At 43.0% G+C, this 18,232-nt stretch overlaps 1 protein-coding gene across 2 annotated transcripts; it reads right to left on the reverse strand.

Moving 5' to 3' along the window:
• Positions 1–1,685: 1,685 nt before the first annotated feature.
• On the reverse strand, positions 1,686–7,962 carry LOC125704180 (inactive tyrosine-protein kinase PEAK1-like). Of its 2 annotated transcripts, XM_048969535.1 has the most exons (5): positions 7,767–7,962; positions 6,290–6,489; positions 3,794–4,536; positions 3,266–3,431; positions 1,686–3,195 (listed from the first exon to the last, which is right to left on the reverse strand). In XM_048969535.1, exons 1-5 carry the CDS (start codon positions 7,793–7,795, stop codon positions 2,231–2,233), a joined length of 2,103 nt encoding a protein of 700 aa, XP_048825492.1. In that variant the 5' UTR covers positions 7,796–7,962; the 3' UTR covers positions 1,686–2,230. The 2 variants fall into 2 exon arrangements, with proteins under 2 accessions (XP_048825492.1, XP_048825493.1); XM_048969536.1 differs by lacking the exons at positions 6,290–6,489; positions 7,767–7,962 and adding an exon at positions 4,641–5,185.
• Positions 7,963–18,232: the final 10,270 nt, after the last annotated feature.

Below are 18,232 nucleotides of genomic sequence, written 5' to 3' on the forward strand. Positions count from 1 at the left end.
TTCTGCTTAATTGTTCCATTATGGTTTTATTTTATTTATTTGTTTGTTTGTTATTTCCATTTCCCTTTTGTTTTACAAGCGCTTTCTGGCACTTGCCAAGCTGTCATTGTAAAAAAGAAAATGTTCTTAATGCTTTGCCTGGTGAAATAAAGGTTAATGAATGAATTAATGAATGAATGAATGACATTTTGCTAAGTCATCTGTGGTCTCTATGATCACTTGACATTCTACGTCCTGGAAGTACTGTTTTATTTATTTTATAAATTTTCATCCATTATTAGGTGGATTTTCTTTATGTTAGTTGGTGATATTGTCAATTTAAGGTAATGTGAAACAGCAGTTCCATAGTCAGAATGTCATGGAAATAGACAGAATGTCACCTGGGGGGGTGTTCCATGACGCAGAATTTCTCCGCAAACTGGGTTTAACTTAGCTATAACTCATGATTGTCCAATAAGAGTTTAGGTAAGGAGCATTTCTACTGGACAATCATGACCTCTAGCTAAGTTAAACCCAGCCAACGGAGAAATTCTGCTTCGTGGAACACCCCCCTGGAAATGTTCTGCAGTTAGTGAAGCAGTGAAGCACAAGAGTCCCCTAGTGGTGAAAAAGGGGATCTGCATGATCTACATGGTCTATATGATCCTGACTGAATTTTACGCAATTCATAACGTTTTACGGCAGGCAACAGCTCTCCTACATATACCCATTAATCTAGCAGCAGATAGAGTGTGCTAAAGAGAGAGACAGTCAGTGTATTCTCAATACTTTTTTTTCCTACAGAGGTTCTACCGGAGGTAGTTTATCTTAGGTAGTGCTTTCAGCAGATAAATTTTGTCTGAAAAATTTTTGACCTTAGCTCGAGTCAGAATTGTTTCCCAGGTTCCCTTGAGCAGAATTATTTTTGGCGATCAGCTCAGGTAGCTAAGAGTTGGATGTTTAGCTTGAGAGTCAAAGAACTTTGAGCCACAGCTGAGGAGCCAGTGGAGCATGACCTGCAAGAGTCCTCTGTCCTGTCCTACAGGTGTCCTCTGTCCTGTCCTATTGGAGTCCTCTGTCCTGCCCTACAGGAGTCCTCTGTCCTGTCCTATAGGTGTCCTCTGTCCTGTCCTATTGGAATCCTCTGTCCTGCAGGAGTCCTCTGTCCTATAGGAGGCGTTTGTCCTGCAGGAGTCATCTGTCCTGTCCTATAGGAGCCCTTTGTCCTGCAGGAGTCCTCTGTCCTGTCCTATAGGAGCCCTTTGTCCTGCAGGAGTCCTCTGTCCGGTCCTATACGAGCCCTTTGTCCTGCTGGAGTCCTCTGTCCTGTCCAATAGGAGCCATTTGTCCTGCTGGAGTCCTCTGTCCTGTCCTATAGGAGCCCTTTGTCCTGCAGGAGTCCTCTGTCCTGTCCAATAGGAGCCCTTTGTCCTGCAGGAGTCCTCTGTCCTGTCCAATAGGAGCCCTTTGTCCTGCAGGAGTCCTCTGTCCTGTCCAATAGGAGCCCTTTGTCCTGCAGGAGTCCTCTGTCCTGTCCAATAGGAGCCCTTTGTCCTGCAGGAGTCCTCTGTCCTGTCCAATAGGAGCCCTTTGTCCTGCTGGAGTCCTCTGTCCTGTTAAGGACCTTCAGTTTCTCCAGTGTTTTTCCTGAGGGGAGCAGTGGCTCCAATAATGATGGCATACATGTTAGATACTGAGATGAAAAGTGCCATTAAAATACTTAAACTTGTTTATTCAACTAGTCATTTGGTAATTTTCCCACATACAATATCAAAGTCAACCTGCCAAAAAAATATACTCAAAACACTGAGGATTATGTAGGAGTGACGCTTCTTTGGAAATCACACAGCATCAGTCACTGTTCTCACAACACTGCCAGATGTAAATATATTGAAGCCACTGAAACATCAATAAGCTCTCTCATGGATTTCATGCAGGTCCACACTTCCACTTTATCACAAACATATTTTGCAAAAAAAAGAGGCTAAATAGTTCCTAGTGTTAAATTATCTAACACCATTTCTACCAGGCCTTGTCTATTACAGACACGTTATTGAAATTACCTTTTAAAAGAGTGACATCAAAAGCTGTGTCAGGAAGCAAGAAAAGCAGTGTGCAAAATGGGAGAGCAGCCGAACATCTGGGGTGGAAGGAGACTCTCAACCGCCGCAACATGAATCTTTGATGTGTTCAGCTGGTATTGCACAAGCAATGAGGACTATGAACTTAAAAGGTGATGCAAGTAATGAGCTCACAGGTGCTTTTTCTGCTGCTGCTGTGCATTTTGGACGACCCTGACCACATGACTCAGTGAGTCTGTGGTAGAAAAGGCTAGGTACTGACAGCAGAGCCAGTCCTCCAAGTTCACCCCGCCAGCCGTGTCCAGGGAGCGCTCTGCGAACTTGATCATCATTAGTGTCTGTTTTAGGTCTAGCCAGCTCTGCATGATGGCCTCCCTGCTGGCTGGGTCCGGATTGGAGGCCAGCGCCTGAAAGAGATCCTCCCGAGGGCCCCACAGAAGGCACTGGAGGTACGCCCGGGCCTCTGCCATCTCCATGCGCTCCGAGGGATTGGCGCGGAGGAGCATGAGGGCTAGCGGCTGTAGGCCTTTCGAGTAGAGAGAGCGGGCGGGGAGCGGGGGCAGGTCAGCAGGGCTGTACTCCATCTCCTTGAGCTCTGGGAGCTTCTCAAAGGGATTGGGAAGGTGGAGCATCTCATAGATCAGGATCCCTGCCTGAAACTCATCGCATTTCCTGTACTGGGTGCCTGCGAGGATCTCTGGGGCGAAGCGGGACCTGTCTCCCATTATGTCAGGCTCCGCCAGCTGGTTCATCACCTTGGCCTGAGTGAAGTTGCTAATGAGGAGCCGGGCGGGGCAGGTGGAGGTGGAGGCCGGGTCTTTGTCTCCGCCGCCCTGCCTCGCTCCACCCCAGCCCCGGGGCTGACACATAACCAGCAGCAGGTTCTCCAGCTTCAGGTTACAGTGGGTGATATGATGCATCTTAGCATGCTCCAGGCCCTGGCACATCTGCAGCAACAGCAAGCACACCTGACGCTCGTACAGCTCCGGGTTCTGCCCGTGTCGGACCACCTCCTCCCTCACGAAGTCCGCTGCCGTTTGGAAGGGGACCTCGGGGGTGATGACCACCATTCTGCTTTGAAGACTTCCCGCCATCCTGCTGTCCTGAGGGTGTCCCTGGGTGTGTCTGTTCCAACCTGACACAAAAGGATGGGTTAGGATATCCATCTCCTTCCTCACCCCCGCCTGACCCGGAACTGCACCCACCTCCATCCATGCCCTCTTCCTCATGCCCGGGTAGCAGGCGAGGGGGCAGATTGGCCAGGAAGTGACCGCAGTCCTGCTGGATGTTGAAGTGTGGTGCCATGCCCTGCCTGATGGCCACGCTGTGGAGGTGCTGCCGCTGGCCATCTTTCCCTCTGCTCCTGCACACCTAGAAACGCAGAGAGCAGAGCTGTTAAGACCTGAGCTGCTAATGCCAGGCATAGGGTAGCATAGTAGGGATCTTAGAGGTGAAGCACTTGGACCTGAAGATCAGAAGTCACATTTTAGGATTGCAATTCTTTATCAAAATATCTTTTTTTTATAGCCAGAAAAGCCAGAAAAGAAAAGCCAGTTCATCACTGGAAAAAATGCAAAGATTTGGTCAAAAAGTGGTTAGAATGTAAAAAGCAGCTACATGCTTGTTGAAGGTTTGTGCTGTTTAGAAACACATTTGACGTGAAGGAAAACATTTCAGGGGGAGAGTATGCAGAATGATGACCGGTTTATTGGTCGGACATCATTTAGACAGACCTTGATCGCATAGGTGACTTCCGGCTCCTTGGCGTAGGCAGCGGTGTAGTAAAATGCGTCTGCGGACTCGCAGCAGGGCTTGCTGCCAGTGAGCCTGAAGTCAGACCAGCTGTCCATGGCAAAGTGCAGGCGCTCACCAGGCCTGCCCATGAATTGTTCCTCACATCTGCCGGCCAGTTTACGCAACATGTCCCTGTGCAGCCGGCGGATCCGGGAGCTCATCTCCTCCCAGTTCTCCATGCCCTTAAAAAGTGGCTGCATCTGGGGCCTGGGTACAGGCTCCCTCTCTGCTCGCCGACCCGAGGTCAGCAGGGACTCCGTGCTGCGGGCACCCCTCTTGTTCCCCTCAAAGGAGGGGGTGGCATAGGAAATCAGGCAGGATAGGCTGTTAGCTGGCCGCCCTTTCACTAGATTTGGCAGCTCCAAGGTATTCTGGTATTCCTGCTCCAGCGGCTGTGATTCAAAGGAGTCATGGCTGTTTGCGTTCCAGGTAGAGTACAGGGGGTTTACGACACTCAGGTTGGCTTCACCTTGCTGGCTTGTAGTACTGGGCAGTTTCAGTGAACCTTGATCCTTCTCTGCAAGACCTATCATGGTGACAGCTGGGGTCTTCTTGGGCAGGAGTGGTGGTGCAAACCTGGAGCTGCTGTCTGAACTCGTTGGGTCAACAGGACCTAAGATCCTCTCTGTAAGATTGTTGTTTCGGGGCTTCTTCATCGGGGTCATGTTGACCCTGAAAAGTCCTGCAAAACAGCAGCAGCAGAGGGATAACTCACTGTCCAGGAAAGCATCTCCCCAAAGCATGCAGCTTTTTAAGGGGAAATAGAATATGAATATTGTATTTTACCAGCCCCTCCTGTAAATGTCCATCCATTTTCCGTAGCCACTGTCCATATCCAAGTGTCCAAGTGAACACACTCTGTACTGAGCCACACACCACCCCCTAACATAGATACCTCATTTACCACTGCTTATGCATCGCTGGGCGTCTGTGAGTCTGCAATACTAGAATGGTCAAGATCCGCTAGTAAACAAATACAATGTGTATTGAAGAAAGTAATTTTCTACAAAATCGACTGAAATCCAGGTCTTTTTAATTGAAATGGTAATTACCAATCCTTTCCTAGCTCCCTAATCACTCTAATACACATGAATAACAAGGGCTAACAAGGAGCAGGTGTGGGCTATTACAAACAAGTGACTTGGGGCAACGAGGAGCAGGTGTGGGCCATTACAAACAAGCAACTTGGGGCAACGAGGAGCAGGTGTGGGCCATTACAAACAAGTGACTTGGGGCAATGAGGAGCAGATAAATCATTTAGACTTGATGCTGCCTATTCACAGATGGAAGCCTGCATGTCCCAGAGGAAGTTCTGCTTATTCAGAAGGTTAATTTTTTTGGTATAGAGCTGATTAGATCCACCCCCAGTAACTGAATTTAATTTCAATAAGTATCCAGTATCATGTTCAACTTGTACGTAGTATTTCATTATTTTACATACTTTACATTATACATACTATACATTACTATACATATCATCCATCCATCCATCCAGTTTCCAAACCGCTTATCCTATGGGGTCGCGGGGGGTCCGGAGCCTATCCCGGAAGCAATGGGCACGAGGCAGGGAACAACCCAGGATGGGGGGCCAGCCCATCGCAGGGCACACTCACACACCATTCACTCACACATGCACACCTACGGGCAATTCAGCAACTCCAATTAGCCTCAGCATGTTTGTGGACTGTGGGGGGAAACCGGAGTACCCGGAGGAAACCCCACGACGACACGGGGAGAACATGCAAACTCCACACACATGTGACCCAGGCGGAGACTCGAACCCGGGTCCCAGAGGTGTGAGGCGACAGTGCTAACCACTGCACCACCATGCCGCCCACTATACATATCATATATAATATGAAATCAAATATATTATATTATATTATTATTATAATGTCTTGGCCGATCTTTGGTCAGCTGACATGAAATTTGCTGTGAGTGCATAAAAACATACCCTTGACAAAATGACATGAAATTGTTTCCATGGCAACTATGCCCTGGTAGTTTGCTTGGCCATATTATTGTTTGCAAGTATGTCATTGTATGTATTATAACATATACTATAATATAATACTAAATGTTTATCATAAACCAAATTTCATCAAAATGAGTTCAAAATTAAGTGAGTTACACTCTATTTTTGTAGAGACGTCTGCATCTCTCAATACACATTGCATTTGTTTACTAGCAGCTCTTGACTGCACCAATGTAGCAGACCTGCAGATACACCATCAAATCTCAAAGGCAGTATCCTTGTTACCATATATTTGCTCTATCCTGGGTTTGTGTAGGTGGGGCTGCCAGCGTTGGATGCAGGGGCTGGATGGCTACCTCATTGGACACTACGGGGTTTTTGATGACTGATAGCTGGTTGCCAGATCGACTGGCAGACAATCTCAAAGGCGGTATCCTTGTTTCCATATCTTTGCTCTTACCTAGGTTGGTGTAGGTGGGGCTGCCAGCGTTGGATGCAGGGGGCAGGGATTGGATGTCTACCTCATTGGACACTATGAGGTTTTTGATGACTGATTGCTGGTTGCCAGATCGACTGGCTGACTCCTCCCACGAGGGCTGTTGTATGCTTTCGAAAGGAGCACACGCTGTCTTCTTCAGTCCCCCCTCCTTCTTCACCTGGCTGTATGTGTGAATGAGGTCATTGTAGAAAAAGAAAGCCTGGTTCCAACATGTTATTGCTAATTAACATTGATTTGCCAACTTTGGTCAGCTGGCAAGAGTTAGATTTTCAGTTCAAGACAAGTCTGCACACACATGCACTCACATTTATATGCATGTAACAATTTTTTACTCTGTAAGTAGTCTGTAGGGTTTGCAAACTGGCCCAATGCCATCTATATTTGTCACTGAAACTTCATAAGCCCACATTCTATCAGACTATAGATCACCTCCCCAGATGCATTTTTAGAGGTCACTCCTATAACATTGCTCATCAAAATTGATAGATCTTCTTAAATAGATATGATGAGTGCAGTACTTTTATTGATTAGTTGATGTCTTTCTCTGCAAGTAATAAGTAATGAGGCTTTTTTAAGGACCAATAAATGACCCATCAGAGTTTGCTTAATGACACAGAATCCCTAAGATAATTGTTCAATGTTTCTGGAGGAATTAAGCACCACATTGTGTTTTAAAAAATAGATGAAGGCTAACAGATTGTAATTTGTTCACTTTTGCGTAAAACCTTCAGCAGCATTAAAAACATTAAAAAGCTGCATTGAGCTGCTGGGAAATTCCCTGACTGAATCATGAAAAATCATTGCTTTAAAATGATGATTGGAAGCATATTGCCTGTTACTCAAAGTTTGAGTTTTGCCTTTTGACAGTGTTCTACAGCCCTTTTAACAGCTTTACATTTGCGCTTAACCTACCACTTTTGAATCACAGGCTTGCCAGATTTTTTTTATGTAAAACTTATATTTTTGATTATGCATCTTGATTTATGTGAGGAAGATCAAAATACACCTTTTAACCTCAACCACAGTTTTCTAATGCAAACATACTTTGCAGAAGGTTTTTTCACTGCAAAACTGGAGAGAAGCGTAAACTGAGCTGGACGTATGAACAGAATGTCATATTCATTCTCTTAATTTTTCTCATAAAAACTTTTTTTATAACAAAAGGCTTATTTTATAATGTGCAAATTAAGAAAGAAATATAGGACCAATAGCAAAATAAGAAAAAGCCCTAAAATCACCACGAACTGCACCATCCAGTCATAGCATTTACTTGCCCAATAAATAACATTTCATTGTCAAGATTTAACTTGCTCAAAGCTGTGTTAGCATGCCTGACACAGACAGTGCACTGTGCGGCGCAGAGAGACGCCTCCCCACTATGCAAACACGACAGACTCGGGGCAGGAAGGGCAGGTCTGGCCAAAGTCTGCGAGCTTACCTGTTGTAATGGCTTACACAACTCCCCATTAAAGCTTCCGTGTGGAAACGCTAAGAATTTCCAGTAGAATCGAGGTGTAGAAGTTCGTCCCTCTCTCCCGTTTAATCTCTCCAGGCTTGTCGGGGGCTTTCAGATCCCTCACCTTTCTGACGCATTGTATGCGTGAGTCCGTATGCACAGCCCCAACCAACCTAAGCATTCTCCCACTGGGAGGAGCCTTTAACCCTTGCCTCACTCTTACAGCCCTCATTTCACATGCTCATTGGCTGCCTCCTCTATTGGCTGTCCGAAGCGAGGGGGCAGGAACGTGACTGAGTGTGTGCATGGTGAGTGCTGGTGGAGACGCTGTGACTGCATCTTCCCCATCCTCTGCAGGACTTTGTGATCCTGAGCCGGCAGCAGAAGAAGACAGACCCCAGGGTGTCACTCTCTTCTGAAGGCTTTTCTTTTTTTCACCTTTGTCCTGTCCGGCAGCTTTAGCAGAATCATGGTCTGAATGCCCTGCTGTGCCAAACATGTTTGCTTTACCATCAGGGGCTCTATAAACTCTGTATGGGCTTTTCTTAATCACATTTAAACTTTGTTCTCCTATGAGCAAACTTCAGCATACATTTTTTCATCCAGACAGCTGACTTCACAAGGCAATATATATCTTTTAAATATCACTTGCACCTGAAATAAAAATGTAGGAATGCAGATCAACTTTTAGAGGAATCACTGCATACTGGCGAGTTATAGCTTTATTTGATGAATGGGGGAGGGGGGGGTGGATCTTTGAAAATGGGATCATGAGAAAAAGGAGTTGATTAAACCTCTTAAAAGTGACAAAGACTAAGAATGGCAGTCCGAAATATTAAAGGGAGAATACAGCTCATACCTTAGCGCTGCATTCGTGTCTCTGTGAGAAACGTGAAGTGTGAGAACCCAAGGACACAATGTGTGAGAACCCAAGGACACAATGTGTGAGAACCCAAGGACACAATGTGTGAGAACCCATGAACACAATGTGTGAGAACCCAAGGACACAATGTGTGAGAACCCAAGGACACAATGTGTGAGAACCCAAGGACACAATGTGTGAGAACCCATGAACACAATGTGTGAGAACCCAAGGACACAATGTGTGAGAACCCAAGGACACAATGTGTGAGAACCCAAGGACACAATGTGTGAGAACCCAAGGACACAATACACCCAGGTCATTTTAAAGGGCATCATTTTTGCAGCATATGTTTGGGGCCTGTGCGTCTGTCATTAAATTGGTTTCCTGTATAAAATCGTGCAAATGCAGTTAAGTCTTTCCGGTTTGCATCACTGGGGGCAGGTTTTATTAACTGCAGCACTTCCTGCTCTTTGTGCCCCCCCTCCCACCCCCCAACACACCCTGGCACTCACATTACTGAATATAACCTTTTCCCATATGCCAGCCTCATTCAACACAGAGACACCAATGTTAGAAAAGCACTGATGTATTCCCAGGAAAGACAATGTGCTGCAGGAACATTACTGAGGGCAAAAAAATAATAATCAGTAATCATTAACAAAAATGCTGCTTTGAATAATGCGTATTGCGTGTTGCATAGAGTATTACCTGAATTCAACATCCAGCAGGGTTTACTGATATAAAGCAGTTTCATAGTACTTGTCTGACATTTGAGCTTGAATGTAGCTAATAACATTTCATGGAAGCAATTGTTGAGTTGAAAAAAGCATAAAAATGTACAAATATCCCATGTAATAGATACGTAAATTTAAATTCTGCAAACAAAATCAGTCGGTAAATATCAAACAGTTGCGAAAGCCTCCTCACCTACTTGCTTGCTTTTTGGGCGGAGGGGTGCTGATTGCCCCCACAGCCCGTGACTGGCTAAGAGATGCTTTGGGGGCTGTGTGTCCTTGACAGCTTGCCCGGCGCTCAGCTTTGGACCCAAATCGCTTCCGCCGCTGAGACCAAAGCAGCACAGCTGTCGTTAGCGAGCTGCATCGCTGCATTGCTGCAGACACCAGGCCCTTCAGTGCTGAACGAGGGAGGTGCCACGGCCGCCACATATTGTCACCAAGTCCCAGCAGAGCCCCGTTTTTAAAAGTTAAAAGGGTGACCTTCAAGTGCTGTATAGCCATGATTCCTGCCGTGCACATTCCATTAAGGAAAGTACATTATTTTGTGCAAACACTTTGGCTCTGTCAACTGTAAACACTCCATTATCCATTCCTGTAATTTACATGACATTTTTGACACCGCAAAGCCATTGTAACCCAATGACTTACTGTTTATGCCACTTCAATAGGAAATTCACTTGCATAATCCTTTAAACGAGATCAACTCACAATGGATTCATCCATCCAACACCCAATTTAACAGACTTTTCTGTCACAGGAACAAACACCCAAGCGATTCCTAGATGATCCAGAATAGTGTTAATATCAGTGTAGGAGGCAACCTATCCAGTTTTAATCATATTTTATTATGTAAAAATATGTCTTTATGTTACCTTGCCAAGATTTGCAGGCCTGCAATTTTTTTTAACTTCCAATCATTTCTAGCACGTGCTGTATACAGTATTGGACAATCCTCCTCAAGGTGTCGGAACAAGTACGTAATGTCATAAACATACTGTATGTCTGCTGGTTCACGCTGTCGCACAAGTATCGCAGCTATGTTAAACCTTTTCTGTAATATGATTAAGACACCAGGGACGCAGTTATGCTGTTTTAAAGAATAAATTATGAAGTGCTAGTATATTAAAGCATAGTGATTTAAAATAGATGGAGGGGAGTGCCGGTGTGGTTGGTGGGGTAGATGTCCTGTTTGTTAGCCGGAAGGCAGAAAGGTAGGCAGACTGAAAACCCCCACAGTTCACGATAGACCTGGCTTCCCACCTCCAATCAATCTAATACCTGCATATTCCGCTTTCCAATAAGGCGATATGCACTTTAAAAAAAAGATATTAATCGTTGTGGGAAAAAAAGTAGAAAAGAGGGACAGGGTTGTACCCAGCTGGTCAGCCCACTTCCAGCTTGCCTGTAACCCCGGGACAGACAAATCCAAAACCCTGCTACAATAAATTAACCATAAATAGAGCAAATCATAGCTTTAAACAACTTTAAACAAACAATTTTGTCACTATAATCAAATAACATGTTTGTGCTTCATTAATGGTTAATAGAGTTGTGTAAGCAATTTTAAAAGAAACCCTTTGTTTTAAGTCTCATTTGAGAATTTAGCCTCAGGTTACAGTGAAATTCTGGAAATAAATTAAAGTCCATCAAAAATATTTTTACAACAGGGCTCATTTCAGATAATTTATTTAGAAGCCAAAGGGTCCCAGAGTAAATTTATTATACATGAACTTACAGGTATTGTTAAAATTCATTATAAACTTTCTAGTGCTTTATTACTTCATTAGTGTTTGATATATGTCTTAGTTTTCAGGGAACGTAGCCAGGTCCAAAGTTTAACAAAAGAACTATAATATGGTTTTCATCCAGTTATAAAAATATTCAATCTGTGTAAAGATAAGGAATTTTACACTCAACTATGATGACAGAAGTGTTTCACCTTAATTTATTTGGGGCATTTTTATCTGCATGTATTTTCCTTTATGCAAATTATAAAGCTAAATCAAGTGCTACTTCACTTCATTAACCACTTATTATGAAAATGTGGTTTTTGCAGGTCACTATAATCTTTTTTTATCTTATAGAGCAGAGGATACCATCTGGGGGAAATGGTAAATAAATGAACAGCTTTATGGCCCAACACCTACTAAAGCAACTTATCTTTTTTGGAATTACACTGATGATTGTCTGCTTTGGCCTGCCGATTCACTGCAGCCAGGCCTCGTATATTTGCTCCGTCTGTTGGGGAATTGGACTTTCAGTTTTTCATGCTAACTGGGAAGGAAAATTATCCTAACAAAAAGTGCAATGTTCCTGCTTGATATCTAACATCCCGTAAGAGTATGGCATGTGTTAACGTCTTAAAACCACACTTATAAAAACTCCTACTACTTTGTTACTAAAGACAGATGACTTTTGATATATACTGTGCAATTTGGTGGGTTTAGGTCAAACATTAACAAACATTCATTTAGCTACATTTATACATTGGGGAAAACACAAAAATATCTGCAAAAATATGTATTTCAGAGTAAAGTTGTGAATTTTGGCTTTGCAGCCAGCAGAATGGTGTGTGTTTCTGAGCAGCCAATCGACCCACCTTGAGTGGAGTCTGTCATGGGAGGCTGGGCAGCTTGAACTCGCAGTGGCAGTGAGGAGCTCTCCTGGAGCTTCCTGTAGCTCCTGTGTGGGACCTCAGATTCTCTTAACTTCTCCACAAGTATTTGGAAAGACTGCTGGAACATGCTGCTGTGTCTGGCAGCACTCTGCTGTGTCAGTGCAGCTAGCTATGGATTCTAACTGATGAGATGGCTGAGCCGTTGGAGGTGACATGTGGCTCAGCAATGTTCACTGCAGAGCAGAGTCACTTTCGTGTCCCTAAGCAAAGTCCTCAAGCCCTGGTGGCCCTCGGACTGGCCGACCCTGCACTCTAATTTGTGTGTTGCTTTGGGTGAAAAAATAAATGCAATTGTGGAAATTAGCACTCAGAACAAAGTGTTGGTATATCGATTTGCATTACTCAGTCCTGCCTTACACACACAACAAATGCACAATGCTGCAAATAAATACATGCACTGGAACCATAAAATTAACAGAATAAAATATATGGGTGTCGCCTTTTCCTGGACCTTCCTGGAAATTAAACCTTCCCTGGAACGTGCCTCTGAATATGGCTGATAAATATAACCAACCCACCAGGATCTCATGTGTCTTGTATAAAAGAAGGTCGTAGTACAGTAAACCTCCACAACGCTGGAGTGCTTTGTCGCTCTAGGCAAAACAGCCTTGATTCAGGTGTTGAGGATCCAGTCCAGTTCCTGCTCCTTCAGTGGACTTTACCATCTCTGGGGGGCTCGTCCCTCCAAGGCACGCCCTTTAAAAGCATATCCGTTCAGTGAAGCCCAGCACAGCGCTTCAGGCCACTGAAGCGAGAGAGCTCTGACAGGTCCCCACAAGCCCAGGGAATGCATGTTTGTTTCAAGAAGTGGCTGATGGAAACACACAAGGGCGTGTTGTTCAGAATCTCAAAGGGTAAATGACATATCCACTGGCTGAACCCTGACACAGGGGGCTGGTTGCCAGTGAAGAATGATTTCTCAAGACGGAGTTGCCACAGTTCTCTAATTCCTGCTGTCTTTGTGGATTATACTCACGGACAGTGCCAGGACAGAGCACCATGCAAGCGTTAAGTGAGAGCAGTTATTTCCCATTGAAGCAAGTATTGAAAAAGTAAGAAGGCTTTAAGAAAACAGAAATCTGCATCCCCTGAGGGTGTCGTTTTTGTTACTGCTGCTGTATTTATACAGCCAGGCGAGAAGCTTGAGTGAGCTTCATGGTCCGAAACTCTCTTAGTGTGAGGACTACAAATTGGCTCTATTCTTCAGAAACTCAGCTATGAGAACAGTGTCAGTAGCAGTCAAAATCCTAACCTCCTTATCGTTTCGTAAGTTCTGTAAGAGTGTTTACAATTTCAGTAAATAACAGTAAAAATGATTCAGATCATTGATTCTTCAGTAGTCTTAAAAGTCACAGCAGGAGTTTTACTGTCACTGGTCATTATGCCCATTGGTTGACATATAGCTAGTGATGCAGTCAGGGTTATGGGGTGTTTCGAGTCCATTAAATAATGAAAAACCCAGTCAGGGTTGAACAGACCCCAGCTTGCGCCCAAGTGGCAGCTGTTGTCCACAGGGATCCCCTCTTGATCCACAACCATCTTGAGACTATTTCTGCAGCCTCCACAATGTCCTCCATGGCTTTCCTACTGCACAGATCTGTAATTCCAAAAATCTTGAGGGCTCTATACAGTGGCTGCCCTGCAAAGTCTCTCACAAACTCGTTTTGGGAGAACTCAAGTAACAGCTCAGAGTTGTTAAAATATTATCTTGCTCTGATTTAAAGGAACGCAGAGTTTTAGCTTGCGCTACACTAACAGGAAGACTATTCCATACTCTAACTACACGCTGTGTAAAGAAGTGCTTCCTCAAATCTGGCTAAAAATGTTCTCCTACTTATTTCCACCTATGACCATGAGCTCTTGTATTTCAACTAATATTGAAGTAGCCATTTGGCTGAACAGCTTCGATACCTATTAGTATCTTATATACCTGGATCATGTCCCCCCCCTTAGTCTTCTTTGTTAGAAGCTGAACAGATTTAGCTCAACTAATGTCTCCTCATAAGACATTCCTCTAAGACCAGGAATCATTCTTGTAGCCCTACGCTGAACCCATTTTTAAGGCAGCAATGTCCTTTTTAATATAAGGTGACCAAAGCTGCGCACAATATTCTAGGTTGGGTCTTATCAAGGAATTGTATAATCGTAGCATCACTTCCCTTGACTTAAACTCCACACACCAAGAGATGTAACCTAACATCCTATTGGCCATTTTTATTGCTTCCCCACACTGGCCACTGGCCAGAGTGGGACATAGTAGCATTAACATACACAACAAGGTCTTTCTCATAATCAGCTACCTTTATTTCAGTGTAACCCATAAAATATCTGTACTTTATATTTCTGCTCTCTGCATGGATTACCTTACATTTATCAATGTTAAATTTCATCTGCCAGGTATCAGCCCAGTCGCTAATTAAATCAAGATCCCGCTGTAGTATCTGTGCTGCTAGTTTAGTATCTGCTACGCCACCTACCTTGGTGTTGTCTGCAAATTTAACCAGTTTACTCTATGCATTGGTGTCAGTATTGTTGATGTAAAGCAGGAATAATAGTGGTCCTAAAATTGAACCCTCCGGTACCCCACTATGAAACCAGGCCCACTGTGACATTGTGCCTCTAATAACTACCTGCTGCTTCTTGTCTGTAAACCAATTTTCGATCCAAGCTGCTACAGTTCCTAAAACCCCTGCAGCTTTGAGCTTAAACGAGAATCGTTTGAGGGGGACAACATCAAAAGCCTTCTGGAAATCTAAGTAGATCACATCTTAGAACTTTTTGTGATCAATCCCTCTGGTAGTAGATTAGTTAATCAAGATCTACCCCCACTAAATCCATGTTGGCTGTCCCTCAGAATGTTATTTGAATCCAGGTAATCTTGGATTATAGCTTCCATTACTTTTCCAGTTATGCAAGTTAAACTAATTGGCCTATAGTTTGATGGATTATTTCTATCCCCTTTTTTGAATAGTTTAAAGGTCAGCAAATTATATCCCTCATTTGTTTTAAAACTATAAGTAAGATGTCATCAGGGCCCTGTGATTTATTTATTTTGAGCTTAGCTAGGCTTTGTAGCACGTCAGCTTCAGTTATACATACATCAGTCATAGATGATGCTGGATTAGTAATAAAAGTTGGTATGTTACTCATGCCCTCTACAGTGAATACCTGTGCAAGACAATTATTAACTCACCTGTAGACTGAGATACTCCTGCTGTATCCTGACATCACCAGTTACTTTCCATTTGTGGCACCAAGTTCTTCTCCTCTTTGCTTTATTCATAATTTCACTAGTAAATCACCTTGGTTACAGTTTCCTAGATTTAGTTTTGCTGGAAACTGCAACCAAGTTTGCAATAACGTGCTTTTAAAAAATTCACATGCCTCTTCAACAGTTTTGCTATTTAACTCCATCCAGTTTGCAGTTTCTAGTTTCAGTCTCATACCAAGTTAACCCTCCTAACACTGAAGATTTTTGTTTTTGGACTTCGGACCCTAAAATTTATCTCAGATTTAACCATGTTATGATCACTACTGTCTGGATCTAAAACCTCAAATTTTCTAATCCTATCCTGGTTATTAGAGAAAACAAGATCAAGAAGGGCTTCTCCCCTAGTTGGGGTTTTAACAAACTGAGTAAAAAAACAATCCTGTATAATTCCACCATCTCAAGTTCATTTACAAAAGAGCCAGAGACTCTGTCCCACTGTATCCCAGGTAAATTAAAATCACCCATAACCACCACATAATTTTTATTACTCAAAATCCTGATATCGTCATATAATATTCTGCTCTATAACAAACACCAACAATTAGGCCATTTGAGTTTTTATCCATACAGCTTCTGTACTTTTATTTTTATCAGTGAGCTCCCTTGCCTGCAAGTTTTCTTTTACGTAAACTGCAACACCACCTCCCTTCTTGCCTATCTGGTCTCTGTGGAACAACATGTAACCATCTATATAATATTTTTCTCCATCATTGTCACTCATCCATGTTTCAGTTATTCCTATAATGTCATAAGAGTCAGATGAAATTAAAGCCTCTAAATCATGAAATTTGTTTCTAATTCTCCTAGTGTATAAGTACAGACGGCATAGTGTAGGCCTTTTACAGGGCCCACTTATGTTATTATTTGGGACTTTCCGTGCCCCCCCATCTATATTCTTAACTGACCTCTCCACCCCCCTGTCCCTAGTTTAAACATTCCTCAACTACTCTACACATACACCTACTCTACACATACACCTACTCTACACATACACCTACTCAATACACTGGTTCCCTCTGGTTCAGATGCAGCCCATCTAGCTTGAACAGGTCCCACATGTCCCAGAAGGTCTTCCAGTGCCCCATAAACCTAAACCCCTCTTTCCTACACCACCCTTTTAGCCACACGTTTAATCTCCTTATCTCAGCTAACTTAGCCTGGCTAGGGTCAGCTGGATGGATGCAGGTTGAATGTTGGCAAGGAAATGCTGGTTAATTACCTAGCTAGCTTGGATGAAAGCAAAGGGGGGCAGGCTAAATCACGACAGTGAACGTTTTACCATTTCCTGTCAGCCTCACCCACTGCTTTTTACTTTTACTGTCACCAGTTCTATGTAGCTTTTTCCTGACATCATGCTAAAAAGGGCCACTGGCAGCAAAGGCTATTACACATTTATATATAAATAGATGAAGCAGTAAAAGTTCTTGCACGTCCCCTTGACACTGGGATATTATGTCTGACCAATAACTGGAAAATAGCTGGCAAGGGGTCTTCTTTGTAGACAGTGAATGTTTTAAAAATCAATAAAATGGATTAAGTTGACAATTACAAGCAAAATATTATTTGTATTCATCTGTCTCTATTCAGGTTAGATAATGTGGCCCAAAGTACAGAGTATTTTTATTGTCTTCTGCCATTTTCTGAGATTAGGATGGAAGAAACCGAAGTAAGAAATTATAATTCATAACAATGATTCATAGATTCCACTTGCAGTGCAAAACAGATTTCTCAGTCTTTACCGTGTGAACTCTGGCCGACTTAATATGCTTCTTGTTTGAGCAGGAATTGCTCATTTAGCGTATAACAGATGTTACAGTCTGATTCAATGTCATTATAGAAAGTTGCTGAAAACCTGTTGAGAAATCATTATAAGTAAAATTATTCCTATGTCCTTATTTCACTACCATTATTTTGAAAGGTTCCTCTCCCTTCCTTGCTCAGGTGTAGGTACTAGGATTGTGGAGCATGGCCAGGAGAATGACAAGCGTGCAATCATTACCACATCTACTGTGCTCTGAGTAAACCAAGTACATCTGAGATCAAAAGGTGTGTCAAAGCTTACAGACACCTTTCTGCATTTGCGGCTTGTTCGCTCAGTTGCACTCCTCTGCTTTCTCCTCTGCTGCAGGTTTGGTGCAGGTTACTGTTCTAAAAGTACCACTACTAAACCACACTGCTAGGAACAGCATAGGAAACACAGGAGGAACACGGTACGGTTCATTCCATATCGTACAATTTCAGCAACATACATACTGTACAAATGTTTTGAACATTAACAAAGACCCAGAATAGACCAGTGATGTTTTTTGGCATCTGAAAAATGTACCAATGGATATGAATAAGCGAGACAGATTGAATTTATGAATGAATAATGCTGGAAAATATACAAACAGGCAGCTATTCATCATATTTATCAGTTAGTAAAACAAATATACAAGTGACCCTTTATGTACCCTTAACCTTAATGTAATAAATTGTAATGTTTGCATTATAACTCTATTTTCCAGAAGAACTGGAAAAGCACAAAGAAAAAAAGAATGAAAGGTTTTACATTCATAGGCCATTATGCACAATAACGTGAAATTGGTCTGCTGGCAAGATAAGCAAATGAAAAATTATTCCTTTGTAGAAAGCACAGCCATAAAAACCTCACTTTTAAAACCTGTATTACTTTAAAAGGGGAACCTACAGCCAAGCAACAAACTGTTAAATAAATCAAAATCATCATATATTTTACTAAAAGGCAATTCTGTTTTCTTTATAATTTTATTCGAATCAATACATACTTAACAGCTATGACTATGACATCAAAATAGCAATGAATGTAAGTAACTCCATATGGTTATGAGAGAAGGGGCTTCATATTTTGATCATTTAAACATCCGAAAAGAAAAATGT

This window comes from Brienomyrus brachyistius, chromosome 11 (genome assembly GCF_023856365.1).
Source record: "Brienomyrus brachyistius isolate T26 chromosome 11, BBRACH_0.4, whole genome shotgun sequence".
NCBI lineage: Eukaryota > Metazoa > Chordata > Actinopteri > Osteoglossiformes > Mormyridae > Brienomyrus > Brienomyrus brachyistius.